The sequence below is a fragment of the Alnus glutinosa genome, chromosome 6 (genome assembly GCF_958979055.1).
Source record: "Alnus glutinosa chromosome 6, dhAlnGlut1.1, whole genome shotgun sequence".
In the NCBI taxonomy this organism is placed as follows: domain Eukaryota; kingdom Viridiplantae; phylum Streptophyta; class Magnoliopsida; order Fagales; family Betulaceae; genus Alnus; species Alnus glutinosa.
Window position 1 is genome coordinate 7,070,531 of NC_084891.1, and position 27,401 is coordinate 7,097,931.

The 27,401-nt window shown below is 35.0% G+C and overlaps 3 protein-coding genes and 2 long non-coding RNA genes across 7 annotated transcripts; 2 read left to right on the forward strand and 3 right to left on the reverse strand.

The window, feature by feature from the left end:
• The first annotated feature begins 1,317 nt into the window (after window positions 1-1,317).
• LOC133871457 (NAC domain-containing protein 41-like) lies at window positions 1,318-2,131 on the forward strand. The gene is made up of 2 exons (XM_062308906.1): window positions 1,318-1,743; window positions 1,862-2,131. Exons 1-2 carry the CDS (start codon window positions 1,318-1,320, stop codon window positions 2,129-2,131), a joined length of 696 nt encoding a protein of 231 aa, XP_062164890.1.
• Window positions 2,132-5,645: 3,514 nt separating this feature from the next.
• LOC133872049 (uncharacterized) lies at window positions 5,646-6,541 on the reverse strand. Its single transcript, XR_009900921.1, has 3 exons — window positions 6,309-6,541; window positions 5,999-6,093; window positions 5,646-5,878 (listed from the first exon to the last, which is right to left on the reverse strand). It is a non-coding gene; the product is annotated as an uncharacterized LOC133872049 (long non-coding RNA).
• Window positions 6,542-13,264: 6,723 nt separating this feature from the next.
• Window positions 13,265-14,078, forward strand: LOC133871458 (NAC domain-containing protein 41-like). The gene is made up of 2 exons (XM_062308907.1): window positions 13,265-13,690; window positions 13,809-14,078. The coding sequence occupies exons 1-2, from the start codon at window positions 13,265-13,267 to the stop codon at window positions 14,076-14,078; spliced, it is 696 nt and encodes a 231-aa protein (XP_062164891.1).
• A 3,437-nt stretch (window positions 14,079-17,515) lies between these two features.
• LOC133871928 (uncharacterized) lies at window positions 17,516-18,498 on the reverse strand. Its single transcript, XR_009900902.1, has 3 exons — window positions 18,266-18,498; window positions 17,959-18,053; window positions 17,516-17,843 (listed from the first exon to the last, which is right to left on the reverse strand). It is a non-coding gene; the product is annotated as an uncharacterized LOC133871928 (long non-coding RNA).
• A 3,582-nt stretch (window positions 18,499-22,080) lies between these two features.
• Window positions 22,081-26,608, reverse strand: LOC133871926 (pentatricopeptide repeat-containing protein At5g24830). 3 transcript variants are annotated; one of them, XM_062309394.1, is made up of 6 exons: window positions 26,378-26,608; window positions 26,110-26,261; window positions 24,934-25,131; window positions 22,464-23,972; window positions 22,300-22,377; window positions 22,081-22,219 (listed from the first exon to the last, which is right to left on the reverse strand). In XM_062309394.1, exons 1-4 carry the CDS (start codon window positions 26,381-26,383, stop codon window positions 22,550-22,552), a joined length of 1,779 nt encoding a protein of 592 aa, XP_062165378.1. In that variant the 5' UTR covers window positions 26,384-26,608; the 3' UTR covers window positions 22,081-22,219; window positions 22,300-22,377; window positions 22,464-22,549. The 3 variants fall into 3 exon arrangements, with proteins under 3 accessions (XP_062165378.1, XP_062165377.1, XP_062165379.1); XM_062309393.1 differs by having other exon boundaries at window positions 22,300-23,972; XM_062309395.1 differs by lacking the exon at window positions 22,300-22,377 and having other exon boundaries at window positions 22,082-22,219.
• Between the last annotated feature and the right edge of the window lie 793 nt (window positions 26,609-27,401).

Consider the following 27,401-nt stretch of genomic DNA (forward strand, 5'->3'; position numbering starts at 1 on the left):
TTAATTATTATGTGTCTTTGTTATTTAGTTATTATTTATCTATTAGAGTCTATCTTTAAGTAGGGAATAAAGGGATAGTATGTTATCCCTAAATAGTTGGGTATTATTTTTATTAATAGTTGTTAGTGATAGGATAGTCATAGGATACATCTCTATGAGAGTAGTTTATATTTATGGCATTTTTTTTTTATAACTCTATATAAACCTAGCTATTGGGTTAATGAATAAAGTAAATAAAAATTATTAATATTCAGCTCTTGAGTTGATTTGAGAGGTATTAGGATTCCTCGAACTACCCTTATTTATCCGTTATGTATTTGAGTAATTAGGCATGTATCATGAATATTCATGTTATTTTTTATAAACCCTGAGTATTCCAACCACTGACAAAAAAGAAGAAGAATGCATTCTCACATATATTTAGTTAATGTTGGTAATAGACAATAGTGTTGTCATTTTGTTTCATCCTTTTGGTAGAAGAGTCAAGAGTGCGAGTGGGGTGTTGAAAGATGAGGGGCTGCGAAATGGACAAAATATGAAATGTAGATAATTTGCCACGAGTTTAATGTTCTAGATGTTAAAGTAATTAACTATCATAGACAATCCTACTGGACCACGTACAATATATCAACGATCATGATAAGGTAGAAGGTTCAATTCAACTACAACACAAAGCGTACGTTTGACAGGTAGAAGGTTCAGTTAAACTACAATACAGCCTACGTTTGACAGATGTGATTACATTCAAACTCATTCACGGCTCTTACTCCTATTCCAGCTCAATCTACCACCTGATCATTAGATTATATTAATATCTTCGTTCTATTAATATATTGTTTCAATAACCATTTTTTTTCTTTTCAAATCAACCAAATATTAAATACATGATTCCCATTTTGTTGAAATACAAGTATTAAACTAGTTTTATGTGTTAATCACTACATATACTTGACCCATTCACGCTTTTTTTACGAATACGTTTAGTATTCGGTGCCTAATAATAGTAGAATTTTTTTCAAATATATTTCAAACCCGTACGTAATAATAATATTCAGAAAATATACAAAAACTCCAATATGAACGCGATGTATGGGGAATATATATGAAAGGGCAACAGGGGAGTAAATTTGGGTCGGTGTATATATATATATATATATATATATATATATATATAGTCCTCACCCTCAGCAACCAGTCCCACCATCACCAGATCGCCCTCTCGATTCTCGACCAACTTGTCCTCCAACTTTGTCCGCTGACTGATCACGGCCCGACTGAGAGCATTCAAAGAGTCCAACTTTCATCGAGATTTCGCGAATGGCATTTTGCGGGAGGTTTCAGATACCGGTGGGGTTTCGTTTTCACCCTACTGTTGAAGAACTTTTTCTCTTTCTGCGAATGAAAGTGAATGGAGAGCGATTACCTCACTCTGCGATTGGTGAGTCTGATATTTACGGTGATAAGGAGCCGTGGAAGATATTCGACAAGACACAGAAAGAGCACTTCTTCGTCTTCACCAAATTGAAGAAGAAAAGCAAATCAAGGATAGACAGAATCGCTGGCTGTGGGACTTGGAAGATCGATCACACCGAAAAAGTTCATGATCGTAAAAACAAACTCATTGGGTTCAAGAAATCCTTTGTGTTCGAATATAAGAAGAACAAGGCCAAGGCTACTGCCGGCTGTGGACATTGGATTATGAACGAATTTTCTCTTCGAGACTACTCACAGGCGGAAGATAATGTAAGTATATATGTAAAATATAAACAAATGCTTCAATATCCAGCCTTATTGCATTAGATTTAATTATTGTTATTTTTCTTTCTCTTTTTAATTTGTGTTTTGGAAAACTTGCATGCAGTTTGATGAGTACGTCCTATGTAAAATAAGAAACAAAGACTTGGAGAAAAAGAAATATCATCATGTTCATGCTCATGCCCATCAAGTTCCAGTCGTCGAAATAAACCAGAAAAATTTGAACCCGGGGGAAAAAAATTCTGTTGCTGCTGTGCCGATTTCATCATATTCAACAACATCCACACCAATATTATCGGTATCTGCATCTGAACAAGAAATGATCGATGAAATGGTTGCTGAACTTATGTGTGATGTATTATTCTTTGATCATTAGGATATTTTGTATTTTTCCGATGACATTTTCAATTATGTTACATTTATTTTTGGGATCTAGTGGGTCGTGATATAGTGGATTCACATGTACTTAAGGCCTGCATGCCTCTATACGATGATGGGTGGTAGACGAAGGCGGTGAAATTTCACCATTCTTCGACAGTACTGCCACCAAACATGTACTTGTCCCTTGAGTTTTGTTGGTACAGCTTCCGATCTTATGTCGTGTCGGCTCTTTGGCTGGCTCTTCAAAGGCCTATATGTATGTAAGAACCTACAAAATAGCAAAGGCGTGTTGAGAGTTAGCCAGTGGAACTTCTTCCGATGCTTAAGTCAGTAAAGTTTTTTGAGAATGCAAAGAGTGCAATCAGAATTTCTTAATTCCTGCTAAGTCTCTTTTTATAGGCTTCTTTGGAGTGCTTTGAATGTGTGAGGTTTCCAATTTTCTGAAGTTACTGTCGACTCAGCATGGGATGAACAGTAGTCTAGTTCTGATGTGAATATTGACCAGGCATGGTGTTTAGACACTCGCAGGGGCGGAACCAAGATTTTTGGTGAAGGGGGATGCCTTTTTTTTTTTTTTTTTTATTGGGGAGACGGACTTGCATAAATACAAAAGTGTATAGATATTTAAAATCTTCATAGATTTGTGTTTGTGCATATTGTTATTAAATAAAAGCATTGTAGTCTTATATTTAATCTCGTGGCATCACAAACATACAGTTGTATAAACAACTAGCAAAATAGCTTATCTAAAAAATAAAAAAAAAAATCTAGCAAAATAGCTTAGAAAAAAAAAAAACTAGAAAAAAAAAACTAAACATAATCTATAAGGTCTAATAAAAACGATACTTATAATCGTTGAATTTTTCTCTTAACAATCCTTTAAAGCCCCAAATAACAATGCTATGAGTTGAGCCAAACAATGGTGAAATCATAAATGATTAAACCATTTAACTTGTGTTGCCAAAACAAATATTGTGAATCCAAATGACTACAAAATAACCACTCAACAAATTGATTATTGGTTAGAAGTCACTTAGAATAACTACACAAAAAACCAAACCATTTAACTCTTTTTTTTTTTTCGCATCTTCAGAGTCTTAAACCAAATTGAGTTTCTAGTTAGAAGCCAACTAAAATATGGAAGGAAATTAAATGAATGGGGTATTTTAGATTTTGTGTTAAAAGATGAGGCAAAATTAAAAAAAATAAGTTAAAAGGGGACACAAATATTATTTTGGAGGGACAAAAGTATAATTTTGGGAGGAAAAAATTATTTTTTTGGTATATTTAAGGTTATTTTTAAAAAATTTGGGGGGACGAATCCCAACACGTGGGTCCGCCCCTGGACACTCGGTAGGGCGTGCAGAGATTAGATGCGCCACACAGTATTGACGCCTAATCAGATTTCTGACTTGATTTGACCAGTTCAATAAATGCTGGAGATATGGTAGAGATTTTAATCACTAAACTACTCATACTCGTCAGAGCAGGTGTACCTTGTACTGTATGTTTTAGTGGCATTCTCGGACAATAATTCTCGCATACCTTATATTCAAATGACTGATCGGCTTGCCTTAATTTGGTAGACCCGGTCGGCTCGGTCCTTGGTCCAGACCCACTCAGGCCCAGTCGGAGTGAGATTTATTCCCAACAAGTTTCATCTTCACAAAACGAACATTTCGGTCTGGAAGAGACCAATTCACTCAAGGTAGTCCTCCAAGGCAGTGTAAGCCAATCCCAGGAACGCAGAAGGATCCAGTTTGCCATCTTCGTCTTGATGGGTGTACAGAGAACACCCATATGATCGGCCACTATAAGGATCTCCATACTGCCAACAACTCATTGGTTGGATCGTTACTGTGTGAAGCAAAAGACAACATATTTATGCTTCAATGATGGTTTGATGGAAAGGTGTTGTTTTTCGATGGCTATTTTTGGGATGGCTAGTTGGTTGTTGATTAAGTAGGCCAAATGGAGAGGGAAAAAAGAAACTGTTTCGGACAGTAATTAGCAACAATCTGATTTGCAGCTAATTTTTATAAACTAATTTAATAAAGTGACGTGTTCCTAAAGCATGTGCATATCTTATTAATGTTATTAACAAAATATGTGAGAAGCACATGATTTATTTTTTTTTTAAAAAAAAATGTACTTATCACGTGCTAAGGAATACTTGACAATTTGTTAGATTAATTTGTAGGAATTAACTACAAACCAGTTTGTAACTAATTTATGTCTACCTCTAGTTCATCCATGCATTAAAGTTTCATTAACTTAGTCATTTATTGTGTGTGACAGCTGTCATGTTTTGGACTATTTGATGCAAAATACGGCTAAAATTTAATAATTTGACAATATAAAATTTGAAAAAAAAATTGCAAGGATCCTGATGTAGTATGCAAAGTGATCAACATCTCATTGTCCAGTATGTAGTGCTACAATCATCATAGAGAATTCATTGAAGTAGGCCACAATTCACAATTGGTGTGGGAGCTACTACTCTTTTACACTACCCAATTGTATTACTTGTTTCTATTCCACATCAAGTAAAGGTTCCTATTCCTAATTTTATCATTCCCCCACATCTTTCACTTCAACAAACTCATATGGGTGGGATCTTGAGGATAGAAATTACAGTAAGTAATTTGCACTATAAATAATATAGAGTTTTAGTAAGACTCATTTGTTCAAACACCTGTTTATTAATGAATCTCATAAGAACTATCTTACTAACAATCTAGACAATAAATTGTTAAAAATCTGAATCTGGACCCCGATCCTCTAGAATTTCTGCTCTAATTCCAATATGTTGAGCACACACACACACACACACACACACACATGGTCCGATATGGGTTTGCTTGATAGGGACAGATTTTCACACACACACACACACACACATGGTCCGATATGGGTTTGCTTGATAGGGACAGATTTTCAAATTATATACATAATTCAAGAGTAATGTTAGGAACCATTTCTTCACATGGATGAATAGAAATTTTTTTTAGAAAAAATTGAGAATGTGTTGTCCTTCCTCCACACATTTTAAAAGAAACACGGATAAGATGTAGTATGCATGCTGACAATTGATGCATGCTGACAACACATGGATGTATCAAATAATCAATGAAATTTTAACCACTTCCATTCAAATAGTAAATGAGGTTTCTATTCATGCCTGCCTTGATAATAGTCAAATAACCTCACACTAAATCAGAGCTAAACTTAGAAAGGTTGATGAATAAGTCGCCACACTGGTTGATGCCATGGTCACATGGATTGAAGCATGGGATGAGTTTTTCAAAGTTGGGCCATAAGCTCGAAAGCAAACAATTGGATGCTTTCCCTATGTCTCCTTTGTATGGGAAAAAAGAATAAATTTTAGCAAGCTTTCATTAACTAAACAGAAATCAAAAGGCAATTATAGTGCTAAGCAATATAATGAGCTCGACTTTATTACACCAGCATACTTATTGATACACGTGAATCACCAACAATATAAGAAATATAAACCTGAAATGATTCCCTCCAAGTTAACCATTTCTAATAACATTATATTTTTTCCCACAACTCGAGCAATTGCTCACCGTTTTGTAAACATCCTTTGAATTAATGATGAAAAATCATCGTACTCTTTTCTTGAGTTGAGGTGACTGAAGGTGGTAATACTGAGGTAGCCCCACTCGGTCTCATGCTTGTCACACAACTGATTGGAGCTACTGGCCCTACTGTATACATGCTGCAAAATAAATCATGAAGCTAATAAGATTTAGAAACAAATGGCCTCACACTAAATCAGGAAAATACATTTAAAAAAAAAAAAAAAAAAACTCGTTTTGAAGGCTAGACATTTTCTCACAAAAATATCTTCAAACACATGGGGTAGCTTGAACATTCACAACCAGCTGCAGCTCAAATCAAACACATTGTCCTGGTTCTTTTAGTACCTAAATGCTGCAGCAAAAACAAATTTGATAATGTTAAGAAAAAAAAAAAACTAGCCACACACAAAGGGGGAAAAACAAATTAACAAAAGGGGGGGAATATAAACAGCTGAGAAAACAAAATAAAGGTTTACTTTTCTTTTCTTTTCTCTGTTTTCGATGGGGTTAATAGAGTAAAGCTTAGTATTTACTGCTAGTCTAATAGAGTCCAGTTCAGCCACTTACCAAATTGCAGCCATTTTCCATTTCTTTCCTTCATTCTTTTTCCAAAACTTCAAAAAATGAAATTTCAAAGTCCAAATTCCAAGATGTCTTGCAACTGAGCACCCATTCTTGTCTATGGATCTGAAGGTGGAGTCGGTTTCATAGATCGTCGCATGGGTGTCCATGAAATCTCTGGCAAATGAAAAGCTTTAAAGAAGTTTTCTTTTGTTCAGAGAAAAGTCGTTTCGAGAAACATCCTGCAGAGAAAAGTCATTCCATATCAGCATTTATTTTTTTCCCTGGCATTGCACTGCCATGTCAGTGTGTAAGCCTCTCTTTGTAATTCTCTGTGTAACCGTAGTCTGTAGCATTTCTCTTCATATAAAGAGAGTGATCTGGGTTGCTACTTGCAGGATTTTTTAGAGATTTTTTGCATCTTTTCCCATCCCTAGGGCCATAGTCACATCTAGCTATTACCACTAACGGGATTGTTTTTCAGCATCAAGAGATTTCTCAACTCCACCGAAGATTATTCCAGCATGATGACCATGCGTCAGAATAGAGATCTGCAGCTGAACATTTGACTAGTGCAAGATGGCATCACGTTCGTGAACTCAAGGAATAGGTGAAAAGCTACAAGTTTTTATAGGGCTGATGAAAAATGTAAACGACAAGTCGCTTTAGAGAACTAGAGAAAACAATAGGTCATCATAGGGAGTTTTGATCCTATGAACCTATGCTGTCAATTAGATATTTTCTCATGAACATTATTTAGTCATCTACTTTTGAGCTATTTGGCATTTTATTTTTCATCCTATTTGTTGCGTATGCTAGGGTTTGGCTTGGGTCCAATGCCAGTCCGTTGGGATTGGGACACGTCTCAATACAGAACACAAAGGGGCACATGTCCCATTCCTAATGAGTTTATTTTCAATTGAAACTGGACCCAAGCCGAATCCTCGGAGCTATGTGGCTGGTTTTGGCATCTTATCGCAAGAACTCAAACTCAAAAGTGAGTTAGAACTCAAAAAATGCTAAGAAGGAGATAGATAGTCAAATGACCTCCTCAAACAAAACCCAACACTCCAAATAACAATAGTAAAGTTAGATGGGCTCCACTGCCTTGTTTGGTCATGGGCTAAAATGTTATATATTAAGAGTAAAATAAAAATGAGACATTTGAATGGTTAAGTTCAAGAACTAGAACCGGAGCATGCTGCTTATGATAAATAGAAAGAGCAAAAGGTTTTACAATGTCTTCGCTGTTAGATGCAATGAATCCAAAGATTACTTAGAGGTATCTATTTCTACGTACGGCAAAGGAGATTGTGATGCAACAGTTGAGACCTATTCAAAAATGTAGGATACTGCATAGCTGTATGAATTGAAGCCTAAGATTCATGGAAAGACTAAGCACGAAAAGTCTGTAGCAACATACTTCCATAATCTTTGTGATTTGTGGTAGAAAACTACCAAAACTTTCAGACTGAGAGTGCAACAAAAGCAATATAACTCCAAAACCTAAAGGAACAATCTATCTCATTTACGGATCATATAACAATAGATTCATATGCACAATCTCATTTAGTACTAGTTAGCGTCTCAAGACTTAAACCTTTGGTCTTATTAAACTATTGGTAATTAGTGCCTTGGGACTGAAACCTTCGGTTTTATAATTATTGGTGATTGCTTAGTGAGGCCTGGGGACTTACACTTTTGGTCTTGCTTAGTATTGAGACTTAAACCTTTGGTCTTTGTCACTGGACTTTAACCTCGATCTTCTGATTGATTAGTGCTTTAGGACTTAAACCCTTAGTCTTTACTTCGAGACGTTAACCCTCGGTTTAGTTGATTGATTGATTATTGATGTCTCAAGACTTAAACCCTTGATCTTACTTATTAAGAAGTTTATATCTCATAGCAGTAAAATATGCAATGCCAAATTATTAGCAGACTCATCATTTATAACAGTAAAATATGCAGAATCCTAAATATATTGCATACCATTAAATTTAGTAGAGATCACAACATCATAGAAACTAATATCACCATATAAGTAAATAAACTAATATTACCATATAATCAAATAAATGCATATAATTAAATAAAACATAGATCACCATATTATGGAACCTAGTATCACTCTTAGTAAGTATTTTAGAAATACTTACAGTTTTCTATTTCAAAGAAAGATCCACAGAAATGATGACTGCACAATTATATACATGCAATAATGAATCAGCATAATTTACTAAAACTTATTTAAACTCTTTTGTTACTTTGATATCTAAACCATAATTTTCCAATATTACTTTTGATTTATAAATAACTTAATATAATGTCCTTCGGACATCATAACGACATATAATAATTATATTACCACCTATATTATTATTACGACCTTTATCATTAATGATTAAAATACCCTTAAGTAAAATAGGTATTAATACAACCATATATATATTTTCATAGCTTCAATTTAGTTAATTAATCTAGTAAAACTAGATTATAGACACAATTAAAACTCATTGAATTCACAATAGAGTTTTGCAACTCAAAATAACTGAAATCATTACACAGACAATATTAAGGTAGGTATTGTTTCAGTTATTTTAACTGAAACAGTGAGATACCAAAATAAGTTTAAGTCGAAATATGGCTTATTTTACTAACAACTAATTATTAATAAAATAGCGTTTATAATACTTTTAAAATACACGGGCGGCATTTCAGCGTATAAATAATAAACTCTCATCAACTTTCAGAATCACGGCATTAGTGTAACTAATGCTTTAGAGATGTTTTCTAAAACTTTGGACAATGCTTTTATAAAATATTTTATTCGGAAATTATAACGGCGCTTTTATAAAATATTCATTTTTACTCGGGCATTATAACAACGCTTTTATTAATTAAATATCCTGTTGTGAAAACACCTCTTTTAAACTCAACATTAAAACGTTAAATAACTTATTAACTTAAAATATCCTAATAACTTTAACCTTATAAAATTAAATCAGAGTTTAGTAAGGAACTTGGCCATTTTGGCCTTTGAGATATTTTGAAAGGGACTCTAAGCGCACACAAAAACCGGCTGAGAGAGAGTGAGAGAACTCTTTTCTCTTTTTATCTTTTCCTTTTCTTTTGTTGAGCCGAGAGAGAGTGTTTGATAGAAGAAAGTGATCTTTTCTTCTTTCAAAAATACTGGTCTGGCCGATTTTAAGGGAGAGAGACTGAGTTATGCAGCAACCAGGAGACAAAAATAGAGATAGAGAGGGTCCTTGGCCGTGTGTTTTTAAGAAGAGAAGAGAGTTGAAAAAGAGAGTTCTCTTTTCTTGTTTGAAGAAGAAGCTGCAGGGATGAGTTACCCAAAGCTTATTCTTCTGGTTTAGAGGAAATCAGAGAGATAAAGAAGGAGAGAAACCTGCAAAAAAATAACAGAGAAAGAAAGGGAAATCAGAGGAATTAAGAAGAAGATGATGCGCGAATTGTGGGGGGGGGGGGGGGGTGCTCATGGCTAGGATCAATCTTGGAGGACTCTAATCCAACGGTTGGGGAATATAATGGTGGGTAGCAAGTTAATTTAGTTGATAAGTTTTAACTAAAGTATCCAGAGACAGGTGTTTGGTGAGATGCATTATGCATTCAGCAAAACTATAGTGCTAGATCGCCATGTGGACAGATCGCCCAATTGTGGGGATCGATCGCCCATTTGACAAACTGGTTATTTCTTTTTCAATTTATAGTTTAAGGTCCAATTAAAATTTTCTAATCAATTTAGAACTATAAGCGTGCCTCAAATATTAATGAATATTTAATCTTATAAATATTCACATTAAATACTAATGAATATTTATTCTTTGTAAATATTCATATATTCTTTTGTTATTGCTATTAGGACTAAAATCCTATTTTTAGACGTTATATTTTATGTCTATCGAAATCCAAACCTATCAAGCAAATAATCGGAAGGATGCCAATTATTATGCCAAAGGAATCTATCCAAGCAATTTCTAACAGCAATATCAATACCGCCCTTCACTATATGCAATTAACTGAGTATTCCCACCATTGACTAAGAAACAAACAGATATTTAGTTACATAGGCGTTGGTAATAGTGCTGGAAATTGTTACATACCAGATGGGACAAAGGATGAGAACAAAAGAGTTCACAAACAGTCATGTGTCTTTGTTATTTAATTTTATGTATCTTTGTTATTTAGTTATTATTTATCTATTAGAGTTTATCTTTAAGTAGGGGAATAAAGGGATATTATGTTATCCTTAAACAGTTTGGTATTATCTTTATTAATAGTTGTTAGTGATAGGACAGTCATATGATACATTTCTATGAGAGTAGTTTATATTTATCGCATTTCTTTGTAACTCTATATAAACCTATTGGGTTAATGAATAAAGTAAGCAAAGATTATTAATATTCAGCTCTTGAGTTGATTTGAGAGGTATTAGGGTTCCTCGAACTACTCTTATTTATCCGTTATGTGTTTGAGTAATTAGGTACGTAACATTGGTATCAGAGCCAGGTTTGCATAACCCACCGCTTCAAGTTTTGGATGATGATTGTCTATACCAACGTATTGACGATATCTTTCAAGAATTCAAAAAAAAAAAAAAAGATTGGTTGAGGAGGTTGCTAGAATTGAGAGTTGTTTTACCGAAAATAAAATGAAGTCAAGCGCGAGCATCAACAAATAGCACCGTATTCCTTGCAACCACCATAGACCAGCTTGCACCCCCACCACCGCGTCAAAGTTTCGCCACCAAAAATCCATCTTCCATGTTCACTTCGCCAACACCCACTAGTGGTCGAACTGCTATTCTTGACTAAAACGGCACAGGTCTAGCCATCCCACTATGATGCGTCGCCACCTTGGGTTGTCATTTATGCATGGAAATGATGATTCCATCATCATGGAGCCACACCGATTGTGAAGCAACTTTGGTTACAGATCCATTCACCTAGCTATCACCATGTAATATCATTTACACATAGGTCGCTCGTGGAGGAGAGATTGAATCCACTAAGTGAACGCCCGCCTAGGAAACGAATGAAAAAGGCCAAATTTCATCTTTTGTTATATATTTTATTGGGTCTGTTATTATTTTAGTATTTGTTAAATTTCAACTTTTAGATGTATTGTTGCTTTCGGATATGTCTAGTTGGTTAGGTAGTATTTGTTTTATGTTGGTATTTTATTATTATCAATAGTTGTTATCTCCTTTGTTGCTTTAGGGAGTTGTTTATAACAACATATATGAGTTATGTTTTAATTCTAAGTCTTAGTGTCAGTATCTAGTGTTAGTAAGAATAAATTTCTTTTTGTTAGTAGTTGAGTTGTAGTCCACTTTGAAGTCTATTCTAATGGGACTCTTTTATGTGTGCTCCGTTTTTTCTTAAAGAATCTGGAGAAGACAAAGGCTACTAGTTTGAAGATAAGTAACATATTCAAGACTCCAAGTTCAAGACATCTCCAAGTTCAAATCCACTTCTTGAGATTTCAAGATTTCTTTGACCTTGAGGATAAGGTCCAATTTAAGGGGGATAGAATGTGACATACCAGATGGGACAAAGGATGAGAACAAAAGAGTTCATAAGCAGTCATGTGTCTTTGTTATTTAATTATTATGTATCTTTGTTATTTAATTATTATGTGTCTTTGTTATTTAGTTATTATTTATCTATTAGAGTCTATCTTTAAGTAGGGAATAAAGGGATAGTATGTTATCCCTAAATAGTTGGGTATTATTTTTATTAATAGTTGTTAGTGATAGGATAGTCATAGGATACATCTCTATGAGAGTAGTTTATATTTATGGCATTTTTTTTTTATAACTCTATATAAACCTAGCTATTGGGTTAATGAATAAAGTAAATAAAAATTATTAATATTCAGCTCTTGAGTTGATTTGAGAGGTATTAGGATTCCTCGAACTACCCTTATTTATCCGTTATGTATTTGAGTAATTAGGCATGTATCATGAATATTCATGTTATTTTTTATAAACCCTGAGTATTCCAACCACTGACAAAAAAGAAGAAGAATGCATTCTCACATATATTTAGTTAATGTTGGTAATAGACAATAGTGTTGTCATTTTGTTTCATCCTTTTGGTAGAAGAGTCAAGAGTGCGAGTGGGGTGTTGAAAGATGAGGGGCTGCGAAATGGACAAAATATGAAATGTAGATAATTTGCCACGAGTTTAATGTTCTAGATGTTAAAGTAATTAACTATCATAGACAATCCTACTGGACCACGTACAATATATCAACGATCATGATAAGGTAGAAGGTTCAATTCAACTACAACACAAAGCGTACGTTTGACAGGTAGAAGGTTCAGTTAAACTACAATACAGCCTACGTTTGACAGATGTGATTACATTCAAACTCATTCACGGCTCTTACTCCTATTCCAGCTCAATCTACCACCTGATCATTAGATTATATTAATATCTTCGTTCTATTAATATATTGTTTCAATAACCATTTTTTTTCTTTTCAAATCAACCAAATATTAAATACATGATTCCCATTTTGTTGAAATACAAGTATTAAACTAGTTTTATGTGTTAATCACTACATATACTTGACCCATTCACGCTTTTTTTACGAATACGTTTAGTATTCGGTGCCTAATAATAGTAGAATTTTTTTCAAATATATTTCAAACCCGTACGTAATAATAATATTCAGAAAATATACAAAAACTCCAATATGAACGCGATGTATGGGGAATATATATGAAAGGGCAACAGGGGAGTAAATTTGGGTCGGTGTATATATATATATATATATATATATATATATATAGTCCTCACCCTCAGCAACCAGTCCCACCATCACCAGATCGCCCTCTCGATTCTCGACCAACTTGTCCTCCAACTTTGTCCGCTGACTGATCACGGCCCGACTGAGAGCATTCAAAGAGTCCAACTTTCATCGAGATTTCGCGAATGGCATTTTGCGGGAGGTTTCAGATACCGGTGGGGTTTCGTTTTCACCCTACTGTTGAAGAACTTTTTCTCTTTCTGCGAATGAAAGTGAATGGAGAGCGATTACCTCACTCTGCGATTGGTGAGTCTGATATTTACGGTGATAAGGAGCCGTGGAAGATATTCGACAAGACACAGAAAGAGCACTTCTTCGTCTTCACCAAATTGAAGAAGAAAAGCAAATCAAGGATAGACAGAATCGCTGGCTGTGGGACTTGGAAGATCGATCACACCAAAGAAGTTCATGATCGTAAAAACAAACTCATTGGGTTCAAGAAATCCTTTGTGTTCGAATATAAGAAGAACAAGGCCAAGGCTACTGCCGGCTGTGGACATTGGATTATGAACGAATTTTCTCTTCGAGACTACTCACAGGCGGAAGATAATGTAAGTATATATGTAAAATATAAACAACTGCTTCAATATCCAGCCTTATTGCATTAGATTTAATTATTGTTATTTTTCTTTCTCTTTTTAATTTGTGTTTTGGAAAACTTGCATGCAGTTTGATGAGTACGTCCTATGTGAAATAAGAAACAAAGACTTGGAGAAAAAGAAATATCATCATGTTCATGCTCATGCCCATCAAGTTCCAGTCGTCGAAATAAACCAGAAAAATTTGAACCCGGGGGAAAGAAATTCTGTTGCTGCTGTGCCGATTTCATCATATTCAACAACATCCACACCAATATTATCGGTATCTGCATCTGAACAAGAAATGATCGATGAAATGGTTGCTGAGCTTATGTGTGATGTATTATTCTTTGATCATTAGGATATTTTGTATTTTTCCGATGACATTTTCAATTATGTAACATTTATTTTTGGGATCTAGTGGGTCGTGATATAGTGGATTCACATGTACTTAAGGCCTGCATGCCTCTATACGATGATGGGTGGTAGACGAAGGCGGTGAAATTTCACCATTCTTCAACAGTACTGCCACCAAACATGTACTTGTCCCTTGAGTTTTGTTGGTACAGCTTCCGGTCTTATGTCGTGTCGGCTCTTTGGCTGGCTCTCCAAAGGCCTATATGTATGTAAGAACCTACAAAATAGCAAAGGCGCATTGAGAGTTAGCCGGTGGAACTTCTTCCAATGCTTAAGTCAATAAAGTTTTTTGAGAATGCAAAGAATGCAATCAGAATTTCTCAATTCCTGCTAAGTCTCTTTTTATAGGCTTCTTTGGAGTGCTTTGAATGTGTGAGGTTTCCAATTTTCTGAAGTTACTGTCCACTCAGCATGGGATGAACAGTAGTCTAGTTCTGATGTGAATAGTGACCAGGCATGGTGTTTAGACACTCGCATGGGCAGAACGAAGATTTTTGGTGAGGGGGGACGCTTTATTTATTTATTTTTATTGAGGAGACAGACTTGCATAAATACAAAAGTATATAGATATTTAAAATCTTCATAGATTTGTGTTTGTGCATATTGTTATTAAATAAAAGCATTGTAGTCTTATATTTAATCTCGTGATATCACAAACATACAGTGGTATAAACAACTAGCAAAATAGCTTATCTAAAAAAAAAAAAAAAAACTAGCAAAAAAAACTAAACATAATCTATAAAGTCTAATAAAAACGATACTTATAATCGTTGAATTTTTCTCCTAACAATTCTTTAAAGTCCCAAATAACAATGCTATGAGTCGAGCCAAACAATGGTGAAATTATAAATGATTAAACCATTTAACTTGTGTTGCCAAAACAAATATTGTGAACCCAAATAACTGCAAAATAACCACTCAAAAAATTAATTATTGGTTAGAAGTCACTTAAAATATCCACACAAAAAACCAAACCATTTACTTTTTCTTTTTTCGCATCTTCAGAGTCTTAAACCAAATTGAGTTTCTAGTTAGAAGCCAACTAGAATATGGAAGGAAATTAAATGAATAGGGTATTTTAGATTTTGTGTTAAAAGATGAGGCAAAATTAAAAAAAAAAAAAAAAAAAAGTTAAAAGGGGACACAAATATTATTTTGGGGGGACAAAAGTATAATTTTGGGAGGAAAAAATTATTTTTTTGGTATATTTAAGGTTAGTTTTTAAAAAAATTGGGGGGACATTCGTCCCCCCCACCCAACACGTGGGTCCGCCCCTGGACACTCGGTAGGGCGTGCAGAAATTAGACGCGCCACACAGTATTGACGCCTAATCAAATTTCTGACTTGATTTGACCAGGTCAATAAATGCTGGAGATATGGTAGAGATTTTGATCACTAAACTCCCCATACCCGTCAGAGCAGGTGTACCTTGTACTGTATGTTTTAGTGGCATTCTCGGACAATAATTCTCGCATACCTTATATTCAAATGACTGATCGGCTTGCCTTAATTTGGTAGACCCGGTCGGCTCGATCCTTGGTCCAGACCCACTCAGGCCTAGTCGGAGTGAGATTTATTCCCAACAAGTTTCATCTTCACAAAACGAACATTTCGGTTTGGAAGAGACCAATTCACTCAAGGTAGTCAAGGCAGTGTGAGCCAATCCCAGGAACGCAGAAGGATCCAGTTTGCCATCTTCGTCTTGATGGGTGTACAGAGAACACCCATATGATCGGCCACTATAAGGATCTCCATACTGCCGACAACTCATTGGTTGGATCGTTACTGTGTGAAGCAAAAGACAACATATTTATGCTTCAATGATGGTTTGATGGAAAGGTGTTGTTTTTCGATGGCTATTTTTGGGATGGCTAGTTGGTTGTTGATTAAGTAGGCCAAATGGAGAGGGAAAAAAGAAACTGTTTCGGACAGTAATTAGCAACAATCTGATTTGCAGCTAATTTTTATAAACTAATTTAATAAAGTGACGTGTTCCTAAAGCATGTGCATATCATATTAATGTTATTAACAAAATATGTGAGAAGCACATGTTTTATTTTTAAAAAAAAAAAAAAAAAAAAAAAAATGTGCTTATCACGTGCTAAGGAATACTTGACAATTTGTTAGATTAGTTTGTAGGAATTAGCTACAAACCAGTTTGTAACTAATTTATGTTTGTCTCTAGTTCATCCATGCATTAAAGTTTCATTAACTTAGTCATTTATTGTGTGTGACAGCTGTCATGTTTCGGACTATTTGATGCAAAATACGGCTAAGATTTAATAATTTGACAATATAAAATTTGAAAAAAAAAATTGTGAGAATCCTGATGTAGAATGCAAAGTGATCAGCATCTCATTGTCCAGTATGTAGTGCTACAATCATCATAGAGAATTCGTTGAAGTAGGCCACAATTCACAATTGGTGTGGGAGCTACTACTCTTTTACACTACCCATTTGTATTACTTGTTTCTATTCCACATCAAGCAAAGGTTCCTATTCCTAATTTTATCATTCCCCCACATCTTTCACTTCAACAAACTCATATGGGTGGGATCTTGAGGATAGAAATTACAGTAAGTAATTCGCACTATAAATAATATAGAGTTTTAGTCAGACTCATTTGTTCAAACACCTGTTTATTAATGTGAATCTCATAGGAACTATCTTACTAACAATCTAGACAACAAATTGTTGAAAATCTGAATCTGGACCTCGATCCTCTGGAATTTCCGCTCTAATTCCAATATGTTGAGCAAGAAATGAGAGAATAGGTAGACTCCACACTACCTATTCTCCCATTCTTTGTCTGAATTGCTTTGAATTCGGACAAAAACACACACACATATATATAGACAATCCTGGTCCGATATGGGTTTGCTTGATAGGGACGGATTTTCAAATTATATACATAATTCAAGAGTAATGTTAGGAACCATTTCTTCACATGGATGAATAGAAATTTTTTTTAGAAAAAATTGAGAATGTGTTGTCCCTCCTCCACACATTTTAAAAGAAACACGGATAAGATGTAGTATGCATGCTTGCTGACAACACATGGATGCATCAAATAATCAATGAAATTTTAACCACTTCCATTAAAATAGTAAATGAGGTTTCTATTCATGCCTGCCTTGATAATAGTCAAATAACCTCACACTAAATCAGAGCTAAACTTGGAAAGGTGGATGAATAAGTCGCCACACTGGTTGATGCCATGGTCACATGGATTGAAGCATGGGATGAGTTTTTCAAAGTTGGGCCATAAGCTCGAAAGCAAACAATTGGATGCTTTCCCTGTGTCTCCTTTGTATGGGAAAAAAGAATAAATTTTAGCAAGCTTTCATTCACTAAACAGAAATCAAAAGGCAATTATAGTGCTAAGCAATATAATGAGCTCGACTTTATTACACCAGCATACTTATTGATACACGTGAATCACCAACAATATGCTCAATGCTTCATATATAAAGAAATATACACCTGAAATGATTCCCTCCAAGTTAACCATTTCTAATAACATTATATTTTTACCCACAACTTGAGCAATTGCTCACCGTTTTGTAAACATCCTTTGAATTAATGATGAAAAATCATCGTACTCTTTTCCTGAGTTGAGGTGACTGAAGGTGGTAATACTGAGGGAGCCCCACTCGGTCTCATGCTTGTCACACAACTGATTGGAGCTACTGGCCCTACTGTATACATGCTGCAAAATAAATCATGAAGCTAATAAGATTTAGAAACAAATGGCCTCACACTAAATCAGGAAAATACATTTAAAAAATAAAAAAACTTGTTTTGAAGGCTAGACATTTTCTCACAAAAATATCTTCAAACACATGGGGTAGCTTGAACATTCACAACCAGCTGCAGCTCAAATCAAACACATTGTCCTGGTTCTTTTAGTACCTAAATGCTGCAGCAAAAACAAATTTGATAATGTTAAGAAAAAAAAACCAGCCACACACAAAGGGGAAAAAACAAATTAACAAAAGGGGGGGAATATAAACTGCTGAAAAAACAAAATAAAGGTTTACTTTTCTTTTCTTTTCTCTGTTTTCGATGGGGTTAATGGAGTAAAGCTTAGTATTTACTGCTAGTCTAATAGAGTCCAGTTCAGCCACTTACCAAATTGCAGCCATTTTCCATTTCTTTCCTTCATTCTTTTTCCAAAACTTCAAAAAATGAAATTTCAAAGTCCAAATTCCAAGATGTCTTGCAACTGAGCTCCCATTCTTGTCTATGGATCTGAAGGTGGAGTCGGTTTCATAGATCGTCGCATGGGTGTCCATGAAATCTCTGGCAAACGAAAAGCTTTAAAGAAGTTTTCTTTTGTTCAGAGAAAAGTCGTTTCGAGAAACATCCTGCAGAGAAAAGTCATTCCATATCAGCATTTATTTTTTCCCTGGCATTGCACTGCCATGTCAGTGTGTAAGCCTCTCTTTGTAATTCTCTGTGTAACCGTAGTCTGTAGCATTTCTCTTCATATAAAGAGAGTGATCTGGGTTGCTACTTGCAGGATTTTTTAGAGATTTTTTGCATCTTTTCTCATCCCTAGGGCCATAGTCACATCTAGCTATTACCACTAACGGGATTGTTTTTCAGCATCAAGAGATTTCTCAACTCCACCGAAGATTATTCCAGCATGATGACCACGCGTCAGAATAGAGATCTGCAGCTGAACATTTGACTAGTGCAAGATGGCATCACGTTCGAGAACTCAAGGAATAGGTGAAAAGCTACAAGTTTTTATAGGGCTGATGAAAAACGTAAACGACAAGTCGCTTTAGAGGACTAGAGAAAACAATAGGTCATCATAGGGAGTTTTGATCCTATGAACCTACGCTGTCAATTAGATATTTTCTCATGAACATTATTTAGTCATCTACTTTTGAGCTATTTGGCATTTTATTTTCATCCTATTTGTTGTGTATGCTAGGGTTTGGCTTGGGTCCAATGCCAGTCCGTTGGGATTGGGACACATCTCAATACAGAACACAAAGGGGCACATGTCCCATTCCTAATGGGTTTATTTTCAATTGAAACTGGACCCAAGCCGAATCCTCGGAGCTATGTGGCTGGTTTTGGCATCTTATCACAAGAACTCAACTCAAAAGTGAGTTAGAACTCAAAAAATGCTAAGAAGGAGATAGATAGTCAAATGACCTCCTCAAACAAAACCCAACACTCCAAATAACAATAGTAAAGTTAGATGGGCTCCACTGCCTTGTTTGGTCATGGGCTAAAATGTTATATATTAAGAGTAAAATAAAAATGAGACATTTGAATGGTTAAGTTCAAGAACTAGAACCGGAGCATCCTGCTTATGATAAATAGAAAGAGCAAAAGGTTTTACAATGTCTTCGCTGTTAGATGCAATGAATCCAAAGATTACTTAGAGGTATCTATTTCTACGTACCGCAAAGGAGATTGTGATGCAACAGTTCAGACCTATTCAAAAATGTAGGATACGGCATAGCTGTATGAATTGAAGCCTAAGATTCATGGAAAGACTAAGCACGAAAAGTCTGTAGCAACATACTTCCATAATCTTTGTGATTTGTGGTAGAAAACTACCAAAACTTTCAGACTGAGAGTGCAACAAAAGCAATACAACTCCAAAACCTAAAGGAACTTGACCCTATTTTTGAGTTTCTTCTTATGTTGAACTGGAAATATGATCGTGTTCAAGTTTAGGTTTTGGGAAAAGAGCCTCTTCCTTCTCTTACAGAATTGTTGCTTATGTTCTGAATGAGGGGAGTAGGAGAGGTGCTATGCTCCCTTCTTCTTCACAGGAGCCATCGTCACTCGCTATGGCTTTATAACAATATGCAGGCAAGTTGTTGGATACCATTTCCAATGAGAAAGACATTGCTTCGTGATCATTGTAATAAGCCATAACACACTAAAAATAATTTCTTGAAAAATTCATGAGCATCTTACTAGAGGTAGAGGAGATCGTTCAGTCCCATACTCACCACATTTTTGAAGTGACACCTATTTCTCCCACTTTTGCTCTCGATTCTTTTACTTAGTCTAACACTCACTAAGTAAAAGGTTGAAATGTTCTGTTGCTTTATGTCTCAACAGAAAACACCCACCTCTGTTTTGCTCATTCAGGTAATTTCGCTATCTCTTTAAATGCATCCTCCTCTAACTCAAATGATCCTTGCATTATTGATTTAAGGGCCTCTAACCACATTACTGGTTTATCTACTCTACTTTTTTCTACACTTTGTTCAAGGAGGGAAAAAGTTAGGATAACTGATAATTTCTTCTCATATGTGCCTGACAAAGGGGACAAAGGTTCTACTTCTATTACTCCTATATCTCTTCGTCTATTTTACATGTACCTAAGTTGGCAACCAATCTTCCTTTTATTGCGCACATTAACAAGGACTAAAAGTTGCAATGTACTCTTTTACCCTTATTATTGTCTATTTCAAGAGCTAATCATCGGGAAGATGATTGCCAGAGGTAGTATGATGGATGGTCTTTATTATCTGAATTCTCAACTCAAGGAGCACATATGGATCAAGCAAGTTCATCAAGCCACACTTTCTGAAAATTTTGTGGAGATGATTTGGCCAAGGCATCAGAGACTAAGAAACCCCTTTCTTTTGTTGCAACAAATTTTTCCATCTTTGTTTTCTCAAATTAATGTTTTCTAGTTCAAATTTTTCAATCTTTGTTTTCTCAGAGTAATGTTTTCCAATTTCATTGTGCTACATGTAAACTTAACAAAACAACATCGATTGTTATTCCTTTCTAGCTTTAATTAAATTCTAGACCTTTTGTAGTGCATAATGATGTTTGGATCCCTTGTGCTGTTTGTTTATTTGGTTTCATTGGTTTGTTATATTTATTAATGATTATTCTCGAATCACTTGGGTGCATTTCTTAAAGAATAAAAGTGATGTTTTCTCTTATTTTCAGACATTGCACAAATGGTTCAGACACCGTTTAACACCTCCATTAAGATTGATTGTTTCAATATTGGAATACATTTCCGATGGTCTTAGTTCGTATTTTAGTGAGCATGGCTGATGCAATCAAATAGCACAAGAACAAGGGGAAAAGGATTTAGGCTACTTCGAGGGAGCCGTGACCTCCAAGACACCAAAAGATGTTCTAGGTTTGATAATATTCAAGCATGACTCTTTATTCATTGTGATTATTCTTAAATAGGAGATGGCTAGGTCATAAGACATAACCGGTCTAGCCGTCATTTACATCATGCAGGAACCCTACTAGGAAAGATCCATACTAGAGGAATAATAGCTATATGTTACAAGGGCTAAACTAGGTTTAGCCGTCAATAACTAGTAAGGAAAGATCCTTACGAATAGCCTACATCCTTATTGGGAATATCTTCCTTATTAGACTAGGAAATAAAGGCTGGAAATAAATGGAGATTTACTCCTTATTAGTTTCTACTTGATCCCCAAGGAACGAATACATCAGTGGCATTATTATTTTTATAAGTAAACAAATTCATTAAATGCACAAAGGGAGCAACCCAAGTACACAGGATATATACAAGAGAAAAGCACCCCATCAAGATCAAGAACGAGGAAAGATAGCAAAAAAATATACAAAGCTAGAAATATTGAGAAGGGCGTTAACAAAGATCTACTCAAAGAGTAATTTAAGAAAACACAGTTGTAGCTCCAAACTCTTCCAAGGAAAAGGAGTACCAGCATTACATGCAAGAAACCAACTTAAAAGCACAAAGCGACTCCATCATGTGCGGTTGCTGGGTCCAATTACATGAAAAGATTGACGCGAGAAGCAAGAATTCAAGGTAATCGATGCCATGATATTTTTCCTTTTCCTTTTCCTTTTTTTGGACAATTCTAACTGATCCAACCCTAAATATTTTATGAATAGCTGCAGTAATAATGTTGAAGATGCTTACCTGAGTATGCTGGTGAGCCATGAACCCGCGGTTTTACAGTTATCTATTGGGTAAACTTTATCTCTCTTGACTCCACTATTATGGTGAACATAGGCAAGATGTACTCCAGCAATCTCAATAATGTCTTCTGCATATGACAGTGGCCCTTGCATTGTTTGTGCCATCTAAGTCAAATAATGATAATAATCAATCTCAGGACCAAGAAAGAAGAGTGGAGGGCTAAGTTAGAAACACCAAAATTAACCAAAAGTGGCAGTAAATTCACAAATTATTTCAGCAGTCCGAAAAGATTGCCAGGAAGATTAATAAAGATACATAACTCCTGCAAGAGTATAAGAAAGTTTCACATTCGCCAAAAGCAAAAATTGCCACCATCAATCAAGAACTCTCAAAGGCAGAAGCTATTACTTGCATGCAAATATTGGCCCTTGCTTTCCAGAATCATTGACTCCAATGTGCCTATGATCGAATAAAGCCAATTAAAGATGAAAGTCTCATTTGTCCTTATTTAAGTACTTTTGATAGAGGTCAAATGACATGTCAAACTCCCTCATTTTGCAGTACATCTTAATAAGTATCTTAAATGGAACGTGATCCATTGGTAAACCAGCTTTCTCTATCTTGGCAAAGAGCTCTTCAGCCTCCTTCACATTGCCTCTCATACAGTGACCTCTAATTAGTTCAGTGTAAGTTATTATATCAGGGTCATAACCACTTCTCAGCAATTCATCATGTAATTGAAGTGCTAAACGGATGTGCCCTAAGTTACAAGCAGCGCCAATTAACAAATTGTAAGTAACAACATCAGGATAAAGACCACAGAGAAGCATCTCCTTCTTAAGAGAATAAGCACCAGCAATGTTCCCTCCTTTTACTTGTGCATGAACCAGTGCATTATAAGTAAATGTGTTTGGAAGAACACCAAAAGCCATCATCTGATCTCTGATAGATAATGCATTACCCAGATCTCCACGTCTTCCATAACAATCAATTATTAGGTTCCATATCTGAGGCTCGGGCACTATTGAATTTTCTAACATACAAAGAAGAAATTCATGAGCTTTGACAACATCTCCATAAGCACATAGGCCTCGAATAATAATTTTGTACGAAATTGGATCAGAAGCAACTTCCATTCTAGCCATAACACCATGGATATAAAAAGCCTCATCAAATTTCCCATCATTGCAAAGGCCAGTTATAAGAATATTACAAGTAAAAACATCAGGAAGTAAACCTCTTTTAAGCATTTCACAAAAGTGCCTATATGCGAGTCCCATGTGTCGACTCAAACAAAATCCATGGATAAGGACATTATATGCAACAACATCTATTAGAGTATTTTTTTGGACCATCTCATCCCAAAGACTAAGAGCCTGAACCATATCTCCATTCTTAAAATAACCATCCATAAGTATAGTCGAGGTAATTAAATCAGGTGTTGCTTTGTCATTTTCTTCCTCTAAGATCTCTCCAAGAAGCTTCCCTGCATCATCCAAAAGACCTCTCTTGCACAATGCATGAACGAGTATGTTACAAGTAACTTTATTTGGCCTAATACCAGTATTAGCCATTGTTGAGAAAATATTGAGAGCTTTATCTACATTATTAATAAGGCAATAGCCGTTGATGAAAGTGTTGTATGTGGCACAACTGGGAGAGGGACCCATTTCTACCATCTCCCTAATGAGCCAATCTGCCTGCTCCAAGTTACCGGCTTTACACAATCCCTTTACAAGATAATTGTGTGTAGATACATCAGGAACAACACCTTTCTGTATCATTTTTCTTCGAAGCCATAGAGCTGCTTCTACCTTACCCACCAAACACAAATCCCTAATTATGTGTACTTGTTCAGCATACTTCACTTCCAAAGTGCATCCTTGAATGCCTATCTCCGCCAAAGATATGCTCTCCCTGCAGAATTCAAGGTAAGAACTGAAAGCATGTTATAAACTCTGGACTCCGTATAACATCAATAATAAGAATAGTCTCAGACAGATTCAAGCATAAATTAAGACCCTTATTTGACAGCACTATTTTGCCAAATCTGACAGGCAGTCCTCCACAACATAGACAATGACAATATTTATGATCCAATTGGCACAGAAAGGAGTCAAAATCCATAATCGACAGTAATCCTGACTTCTCATACAATAACATCTTACACAAATTTTGTCGTACAGGTATTAGATATTTTCAATTGCTGATAATGACAAGTAGGATTACTGTATTTAAGTGATTGAATAGGACTATCCAATTCTGCAGAAACTAAACACTTCAAAAAGAAGTCAACATACAATCCTTAAGAATTTTGTATGATATTGTTGACCTAGCCATCAATTTCCATTTTCATTCTCCTGTCTTATTAATGTCAATTAGAGTCCTGACCCGAGTTCCAAGTTTTACTTAAGTTAAATCCACTAAGCAAAACTAAGATATCAATATCAAAGCAACTAATTTCTTTCTTTTACTAATTTCAGTTACACATCCACTCATCCACTTCGCAGGAAAATTTCAGGTATCAATTACTGAAATTCTTCTGGTCCTATAGTTGGCAGGAAATTTCAGCTATCAATACTTTCTTTTAACTAGTATTATCCATCACTATAGCTATGCGGCATTACCACATGTAACTGGTAACACATATCATATAATGGGAATTTCAAGTCGTCTAGATTTCTGTAAGGAATTTCAAACTCTCTAGGTTTTCTAGTAAAAGTTACTGGGCTGCGTAAAATTGACACAGAAGCAACCAACAGTCCTTGCAATAGTCTCTCATCTTAAAAAATTTCAAAAATCTGAGAGAAACAAATATAAACCCCTAATTTATCTATTTTTCCTTCAATCTCAATGAGTACAAAAATCAAAGGCCGACCTCATCATTTTCAAACGTTCCAAACTGTCCTTTAGCATTGTATCCAACACATTGAAAACTGCATATGGATCTCTTCCATCATCATCAAAATCCTTTTGCTTAGAACACCAGCCTTGGGCCCTCAACCGGTATTGTTCACCCATAGCTGCCATGAGATTTTCAAACGAAGAAGGCTGTAGATCCTCATTCCCGCAAGTCCTTCACATATGTGTTAAGAATCACAGAAAGCCAATTACACGATTTTTTTTTTTAAAAAAAAAAAGTGCGCAAAGGACAAGCACACAAACAAACAAAAACAACAGAAAACTAAAACCAGTTAAAAGAAATATACATTAATTTGATGTTCACTGTTTTTTAAATCAACTGACAGATGGAATTATCAACATGCTTCTTTCTTCATTCTTTTCCTTTTCCATATACAGTCCCATATATTAGTTAACCCAATTTTTGGTGCAGAGGCCAAAATTTGACACCACCATAAAGTCTTTTATCCCAAACCCAGATGAAGAACATGAGTGTCACATATAAGAATTGCCGCAACTCAGAATATGCCCTATTACACCGAAAGGACTAGTCGAGATTACATTTAGAGCCCCTTAAAATTACTAATAACCCTTAGTCTCACCTAGTAAGGAACTATCCATGTAACACATTCATAATCCATCCATCTAATGTGGGACTTATTTTCTGGGGTATCGCAAGTATTCCATAATTTCATAAAACATTTATGAAAGATAGAATCTATAATGGAGCTTGAAGGAGGGGGGAAAAAAAAATCAAAGTTTCAAAAGTTGAAATTCTCTGCTTTCTCATAAATTTTTTAAGGAATCGAGAAGAAGCTAAAGGATTTTCTTTTCTAAAAGTAAAAGTAAGAAAAGAAGCAAAACAAAGCAAAAAAATGAAAATAAATAAATATACAAATATACAAATTAAAGGTAAATCGTATAATACTTAATAGATATAACACTTCATTTAGTTTCTTAAAAGAAAAACTGAAGGAAATGAAAACAATATATCTATGTATGCATTTCATAACAAATGGCAATTGGTTACCTTATCTAAAAGCTGATGAATTTTTTTAATTATAAAGGAAAAAGAAGCATGGATTTTCTTTTCGTCTTTATAATCATTTTTCTTAGCAACCAAACAGAGTGTGAATAAAAAGAAGAGAGTTACCGATAATTAGAATCAAAGTTGGTCTTGCAGCAAAAAATGTTGGCAAAGATGTGGGCAATGTCGTGCTTGAATGAGTCTAGGGCTCGATTCAAATATCTAAGAAGAACAAAAGGAGAAGCCGATGACGACGATTCTCCACATCCAATTAGCAACTGAGAGAGACACACCCATTTCAATTTATGCAATCAGCAAGACAACAAAATATATATATATATAAAATGAAGAAGAAGAAGAAGAAGAAGAAGCTAATATTAGAGATTTAACTCACAGCCATTTTGTGCTCTCTCTCTCTATCTCTGCGTGTGCGTCTTTGATTTGGTGATGATTCTGTGAATGCTGCTTCTTCGTCTTCGTCTTCGTCCCTCCACCTGCACGTCTGTGTTGCGATTAAAACTGCGGTTCGTGATTTACAGAATGATGATCCACTGGACTTCGCAGCAATTGGGCCGGTCTGTTCCTCAACCTAATCTTTAGGGTTTAGCTCAACCCAATAGATATTCATTTTTCACGGCTGTTCGGTGGGTCTGCAAATCAAGTTGGAGGAAAATAAATATTCTTAATGCTCCGTTTGTTTCGACGGAAAATGGTTTCCATCGTAAAATAATTTTAGGAAAGTTATTTTTTAGGAAAATATTTTTGTCGAAAGTATTTTTTCAGTGTTTGGCGCATACGGAAAATCGCAAATATTTTTTATATTTTCATTCGATCATATTAACTTATAAAAATCAATTTTTATTCGCAACATAAAAATATTAATGTAAAATAATATTAAAAAAAAAAACCAAAAAATTATTTTTGACTAAAATATACACATTGACTAACAATAATCATATATTTTCAAATTGGGAGAGTCATAAATAACATCCAACAATAAATTTAAATTACCAACAAAAGTTCAATCATAAATATTACCAATCAAGTTCAACCACAAATATTGCAAAGTTTAGGCCAACGTACTACAACTATCCAAGTTCAATCATATATGTTATTTCAATCTAGTTAATTAGTATCTTACTACATATCAATACTACGCAAATTCTAAACTCCATGATTTTTGAAGAAGTTGTCCAACCAAAACTTTTTAAGCTTAGCATTCTTTGCCAAAAATCCTCTTGTGACATTCTCATCTCCTATCAAGTGGTCAAATGCAGATGCAAGCATAAATTCATCATATCCTTTCACCTTCATTACTTCCTCATAAAGATAATCTGCATCGGCTCCCTTATTGAGAGATTTAAGTGCTAATGCAACATCTTTCAACTGTTCAGCTATCGAACTATAAGTATCTTCAC